Source organism: Myotis davidii, unplaced genomic scaffold (assembly GCF_000327345.1).
Source record: "Myotis davidii unplaced genomic scaffold, ASM32734v1 scaffold980, whole genome shotgun sequence".
In the NCBI taxonomy this organism is placed as follows: domain Eukaryota; kingdom Metazoa; phylum Chordata; class Mammalia; order Chiroptera; family Vespertilionidae; genus Myotis; species Myotis davidii.
The window spans coordinates 532,014-539,021 of NW_006292236.1; the positions used below are offsets into that span (position 1 = coordinate 532,014).

At 41.7% G+C, this 7,008-nt stretch overlaps 1 protein-coding gene across 1 annotated transcript in view; it reads right to left on the reverse strand.

The window, feature by feature from the left end:
* Positions 1 to 207: 207 nt before the first annotated feature.
* VIM (vimentin) overlaps positions 208 to 7,008 on the reverse strand; it is an 8,768-nt gene continuing 1,967 nt past the window's right edge. Inside the window, exons 3-10 of the mRNA XM_015565285.1 lie at positions 6,392 to 6,452; positions 3,884 to 3,979; positions 3,627 to 3,788; positions 2,890 to 3,015; positions 2,325 to 2,545; positions 1,830 to 1,873; positions 1,355 to 1,440; positions 208 to 567 (exon numbers count right to left, since the gene is read on the reverse strand). Of these exons, the coding sequence (XP_015420771.1) occupies positions 529 to 567; positions 1,355 to 1,440; positions 1,830 to 1,873; positions 2,325 to 2,545; positions 2,890 to 3,015; positions 3,627 to 3,788; positions 3,884 to 3,979; positions 6,392 to 6,452 (835 nt within the window). The 3' untranslated portion in view covers positions 208 to 528. The remainder of the gene's footprint in view (positions 568 to 1,354; positions 1,441 to 1,829; positions 1,874 to 2,324; positions 2,546 to 2,889; positions 3,016 to 3,626; positions 3,789 to 3,883; positions 3,980 to 6,391; positions 6,453 to 7,008) is intronic.

Here is a 7,008-nt window from a genome sequence, read left to right on the forward strand (position 1 = left end):
TCTAGTTTATTTAGGAAAAAAAAATTGAAGTGAAGTCTACCTAAATAACCAATTAAGGGCTACATCTCAAGCATAAACAAGTTGAATTTATTGAATTAACCTAAACTTGATTTTTGTGTCAAATTAACCAATAGGACCAAATATTTTTTTAACTAAAACATAGTCTCATAAAATTGAGAGAAGCTATTATTAAATAAGACACCAAAAGAGTTTTTCAAAGATTTATTGAAGCAGAAACAGATTGGTCAGATAACTTGTTGGAAAAAAAGCAGTTTTAATGGTATTCAAAAATACTTCTTAAAAAGTATTCTAGCACAAGCCTTCTTCATAAACTAGGTTATGTTGTAAACTTTTTTTCTAATTCTCTTAGAAGTGTTGGTTCTTAAGAACTAGAGCTTATTCTTATTCCAAATCTATCTTGCGCTCCTGAAAAACTGCAGAAAGGCACTTGAAAGCTGTTTCTTTAAGATACGGATTTCCTTTTTATTCTTGCTGGTAATGTGTTGCAGCACTGAGTGCATGCAATATTCACTCCAGATCATCGTGATGCTGAGTTTCATTGATGACCTGTTAAAAAAAGATAAAATTCAAATAAAATATAATACTGCATGCCAAAGATTAAATTACTCAATTAAGCATGACAAAGAAAAACCCTACTAATTATATGTAATTTATTGGGGAAGCTGGAAGGTTATGTTGGTTCTGCATGACCAGGGTTACAACGGGGGGTGGGAGGTACAGGGGACAGATACTATGTAAACAAAAAAAAACAATGGAATATCATGACTGAAAAAAAACATTTTAAAAAGGCCTGTGTTTATGAGGAAGGATGCTGTAATAATTCTATGCAGCAAAGTTTAAAAACAATGATAACATATTTTAAGTTTGTGTGCAAGGGAAGATTATATGAGGACTACAATAACTTTGGACCATTGCTTTCCTGGCACAGAGCTGACATGAAAAGGACTTGATCACATGGCATGTCCTTGTGTTGTGTAAGAGGGCCTAGGAGTGTTTAGGGAAGGCGGTGTGTCCAGGATCACGACATTGGTAATCTAATGCAATAGTTCATAAAGCTAGTCTAGGAAGTGACTTAAGGAAGCTGTACTCCCATTTTAAATTAAGGACCATAGAAAAATCACTAATTGGAAGACTGTTATCTGCCTTTCACATCCAGGAGCCAAATACTTAGTTGGCTGTATATAGTGCTGGAAGAAGGGGCCAATTCTCTTTCTCGTTGGCACCAGTGAAACAGAAACCTCCCCAATCAGCTGGCTGTATCTGAGCTAGACTTATTGATTTAAAAGAAGATCAGTGCCTGAGATTACTCCAATTTTGATTTGAAGATACCAACCTGTCCATCTCTAGTTTCAACTGTCTTAATCAGAAGTGTCCTTTTTGAATGGGTGTCCACCAGAGGGAGTGAATCCAGATTGGTTTCTGAATAAAAAAAAAAGGGGCCCAAATGAGTGAAAATTAAATTTTAGCAAGACAAGTAACCATTTTCCCCAAAGAATTACGGTTTTTGTTCACAACTGTTTAAAGCACTACTCCCAAAATAATTCTAAAGACCATCACCTATTTTAAAACCCAGGCTGACAGCACTGGAGCGTCAGGATGAGATAAACTACTGCAGTGTATGCGCCAGCAGGGGCAAGTCAGCAGAGTTTGCACAGAAGGTAAGGCAGTAGTTGGGTTTGAAAATAGGATGTTTTCTAGAACTTTCTCTGGTATAGCATTTTTCAAGTATCATTTTTAAAATGAGTGCTTTATAAAGAGAATGGTTACAAGCTACTGAAATTACTCATAAGTAGCAATCAAATGCTTACCTCTCAGGTTCAGGGAAGCAAAGGTGGGAAGAGGCAGAGAAATCCTATGAAAGAAAGAAAAACAGTAAATGTTTGAAAAATAACTCGAACGACAATAAATTTATACACTTATAGTTTTCATCAAATAAGAAAATGTACTCGTGTTTCGTGAGGGATTTGCTTCAGAAGCATTTACCCCTGATTGATCTCATTGGTACATTTAAACGTTTTACCCCCAGCATTTTCTGCGCAGGGGCGTGAGCTGGAGGCCTTACAGCGTGGGAAAAGCACTGGCTTTCAGAGAATCATAGCTTCAAATCCCAGCACTGCTACTGACTAGGGCGAGTTGCTCCATCTCTTTGAACCTAAGGTTCTTTATTGATAAAAAGTGGTAGATAAACAGCCACCTTAAAGAAATGCTCTAAAGAGGATATGAGATACAATATGTAAAGCGAGCGGCATTCAACCGAGCCAATGGCAGCTGCTAATTCACACGCTCTGGACCTTGTTCCATACCTGCTCTCCTCGCCTTCCAGCAGTTTCCTGTAGGTGGCAATCTCAATGTCCAGGGCCATCTTAACATTCAGCAGGTCTTGGTATTCCCGAAGGTGACGAGCCATTTCTTCCTTCATGTTCTGGATCTCGTCCTGCAGGCGGCCGATAGTGTCTTGGTAGTTAGCAGCTTCAACAGCAAAGTTCTCCTCCATCTCACGCATCTGGCGTTCCAGAGACTCGTTCTGCAGGAGGTGAGAAAGGCTTCCGCGGTGACTTTCCAGAAAAACCCTGCTGTTCCCAGAACCATTGGCAGACCACCTGCAACCATTTCCCTCAGTGGCAAATGGCGAACACTTCGATGCTAGGCAAAGAATACAAGTACCAAGTCCCTCCTTAATAGCAGTCAGAACGTAAGCTAAAACTTACAGATCTCAAGTGCTTTTTGGATCTGTCTTAACTCATTTTCTTTGGGTGAAAATACATATTTTTCTTGGTTGGGAGTTTTGTTCAGATGTCACTATGAGCTTGGTCAATTGAATGGGTTCAAATGGGCCATTTCCCCTCTTTTATTGTGCGTGATACTCACAGTTCCTTTAAGGGCATCCACTTCGCAGGTGAGGGACTGCACCTGTCTCCGGTACTCATTTGACTCTTGCTTCGCCTGGCGCAGGGCATCATTGTTCCGGTTAGCAGCCTCGGAGAGGTCAGCAAACTGCCAGGAAGGAAAGAGAAATGTAGATCACCCAGGCGACTCGATTCTAAGATTCTACCTTACCCGAGCAAATGAGAAAGCTTAAAGGTCGCAAACAAACAAAGGCATAACACAAACCGAACTTGCTATGTTAAGTTCAAATCTCAGTGTCTGCCAAAATATGTCTAAATTTCTGTTTTGGACCATTCATTTTGTTCATTAGATTCCACAAATAAGTGAGACCATGTGAGAATGACATACCTTGATGTGGGGTTGGGAGGAGAGGGGAACGGGGGGCGGATGGGACAGATCTCTAATACTGTCAACAATAAAAAATATATTTAAAAATGAAAAGAATAATTACGTCTTGGAAACCAGAGAAAAAGTGATGGAATGCTGACGTTGATAGTTTCAAGTAGAAATTCATGCTATTACCCTCATTTTAAAAGCGTGGAGGTCCAGGGCGTGGTGTAGGGTTTACTCTGAAGTAGAATCAGAGAAGAGTCAAGGGAAGGGAGTCTGCTGTGGGCGGAGAGGCTAGAGCAACAAATACACCTTGGCCTTGAAGTCAGGGCCTGCTTCCTGACTGGAGCTGCAGGGCGCGAACACAGTGCATTGCTTCTGTTCCATACCTTGGACTTGTACCATTCCTCGGCCTCCTGAAGGTTCTTGGCTGCTACGCTTTCGTACTGCTGCCGGACGTCGCGCAGGGCAGCGGTGAGGTCAGGCTTGGAGACATCCACGTCGATCTGGACATGCTGCTCCTGAATCTGGGCCTGCAGCTCGTGGATCTCCTGGGGAACAGCAAGAGGAACAGGCAGCAGGTCACCCACGTGGAGGATGGGGACAGCTTCCCCCGTGTTCACTCGCGGAAAGCGACTCCACTTACCTCATCGTGGAGTTTCTTCAAAAAGGCAATCTCTTCTTGCAAGGATTCCACTTTACGCTCAAGGTCAAGACGTGCCAAAGAGGCATTGTCCACATCCTATTTCAAAGAGGAAAGATGGGACATGGAGCATGCTAAAGTCTATGGCTTATCTAATTTATTCACTCTTATGAATCACATGAGCTTATTGTCTTCATCATAAAAATGGCGTTGACAAGCTTATGACTTTCGAATAACTTTATAAATCACCCAGTGCCAATATACTATGTTTTCTTATTAACAAATTTGAACTGGGACCTACTATGTTACATCAAGGTAGCTAATAGACAATTTAAAAATAAATAAATGTATGCCAACATGGTGAACTGTACTCCATGAATTGTTACTGAATCTACATTATACCAGTGAAGTGTTTTTCTTTAAATCTAGAAAAATCAATGCCATCGTATTAATATTATGGAATAACATCAAGACAGGTGTTCACCAGGTCTCATACTTGAATACATGAGTCCATACAGAACAGAAATTCCTGCGTCAGAAGTTTTAGTGTATACCTGAGCTCTTTTTTCCTCCACTCAAATCACCTAAAACATCATTATGATCCAAAGCAAATGTGTAGTCATTTGGCATTCAGGTTATAAGTCTAGGTTTATACTCCAATTTAGGATGGGCAATGGCAGAGATGCAGGATAGGCAAATCAGGAAAGAAATATAACTCTGAACTGTATTTGCTTTGCTTTCTCTGCTGGACCTTCTTTTCCTGAAACTCCCCCCCGTCTCCTCCTATAAGGGTGTGTCCATCCTTCACTTAGCACCGTGCCTGTCAATTCAGTTACTTAGTTTGTTTCAGAATGACTAGTCCAAAGGCTTACCTATAACGAAACTACTGTCTGTGTAGAATTCTTGCTGCTCTGGCTCTCCGTCTGAGTTTTCACCATTTGTTAACTGCTACATTTCAAATCAGAATATATAATTTTGCAACTCAGATTTTATTTCCCCTCAAGGGAATGTCATGAGGATTTTTATGCCTCTTGTCTTATAAGCAATTCTATTTGCAGTACAGTTTATAGCCTTACATTCTTAAAATGTTGAGACACTTCTATCACCTTCATGAAAAGTGAATGAGGAATAGGTGATGATAAAAAAAAAATCAGGCTGGGGAAAAAAATTCTTTTTTGCTTGTTGTTAAACCCTGAAAAATGATATAAAAGATAATTTTACTAGCCTCTATAAAAAAGTGCAACGTGACATTTCATTAAAGAGAATATGGGAAATGTCATCTGATCCCTAAATAGACCTTTTATACTAATATTGTTTTATATTAACTCGCTTCTCTGCAGAAAACTTTAACAGATGTAATGATCACACACTGATGTGTTTAAGTTACTTTGGCAAATGTATTTCTGCTTCAAATGTTATTCTGGACTTTGCATGTGAGAGTGCTTTTATACCCAATCCCAATAAGTGTTCAGGAGAATAAAACTGTGCTGGGAACTCTTCCTGCTTTTGGATTTCAATTTTAAGTTAAAAAATTCTTTTAAGTCCATCTTAATTTGGAGGAAAAAATAAACAACCTTTAATTAAACTTCCATTCCTCAGCTTTAGGGTTAATTTTTATCTATGAAGAGAATACTAAGGACCCAACAATACAAGGACTCAATAAAAAAATTTTAAAAAAAGGCCTTTCCAAACGTGAGGCATGACTGTAGCTTTAAGAACTTTTCACATCACGTACTTCACAAGTCTGGACCAGATATTAGATAACGGATGTTAGCAAATACTTGTGTCCAATGAGAACTGTGCTTACATCATTACATATTCAATAAGAATGTAGCCTGTTGCAAAGCTTCTCCTAGGAACACAAAGACTCCTATTATTTCTCTTCAGAACCACCACACTAGCCAGAGGTCTCTTTCTACATTCCATAGGGCAGCCCAGAGAAACCATTAATACCTTCCAGCCAGGGCACAGATGGCTCCTTTTCACCCTTATTAGATCACAAAATAGTTGTGCATAGCGATACTTCCATCTAACTTCACTGCAAAAATAGAACCTAAAACTTGTTGGCTTAATGCCAGTTTAACTAAGTTTCTTATGTCCAACACGGTTACATTTTTAACTACAGGGCAGAATTGCGATTTTTGTGACCTTGTAAAGTTAGCTAACTTAGCAAACTGCAATCTAACTCAACTTGTAACTGTTCGAAATCAGAATATCTATGTGTTCCAAAATTGAAACGGCAAAGAAAATTTTTTTATAAGAAATTTGGAAACAAAGTAAAAATTTAAAGATTTTCTTTATGTCCTAAGGGACAGTTTAAATCCTCCAAGGGTTTTTATCCGGAGAGGCACCAATCTGGCCTTTCTGCCACTAGGGGGCCTTGCGCACAGACGTGTGAAGTTTTGCATTATTTAGACTTGGGGTAATTAACTTTTAGAATTGCCCGCGGCCGTGGGTTCGGGGTGGGGGTGGGGGGGTCCGGTGGTTGCGAGTGGAAGAGGATTTACAAACCTGTCGGAAAGACTGGAGGGTGCCCTCGGCTTCCTCTCTCTGAAGCATCTCCTCCTGCAACCTGAAACAGTTGCACATTAACCAAAGGGGAACTGGGAAACCGCGAGGGGCGGGGCGGCCACACCCAACCACAGTCGCGGCTCCGCCAGACAAAAGTTGGTGCGCCACCTCCGCGGGCTGCCAGCGAGCGACTGCGGGGTGACAACTGCCGTTCTCCGCAGGTTTAGCGGGACTGGGACCGCGGCGTGGCAACGCAATCACGGTCGCCGCACGGCCCTGCCAGTAGAATGCCGCCCCTCCACCCCCGAGAAGCCCGGGGAGCCCTTTGTTTCTCTTGCCGCACAGCCATCCCTTCCTCCCACCTCCGCCCAGGGCTGGCCGCCCGCCAGAAGGGGCCAGGGAACTCCAAAAGTTTGGAGATGTCACGCTCAGAGTTTGCAACGGCCATCCACTAGAAAGTGGTAGTTTCAAGAAATCTGTAACTTGAAAAGAGCGCTCTTAGGCAATGAGGGGGAGGGGGAGAGGGGAAACGCTACTTGCAACTGCTGGGCTCTGGGTGGGGCTGCGCCACCGCAAGCACAGCTCGGTTCCCGGCCGCCCCCCACCCCCCACCCCCA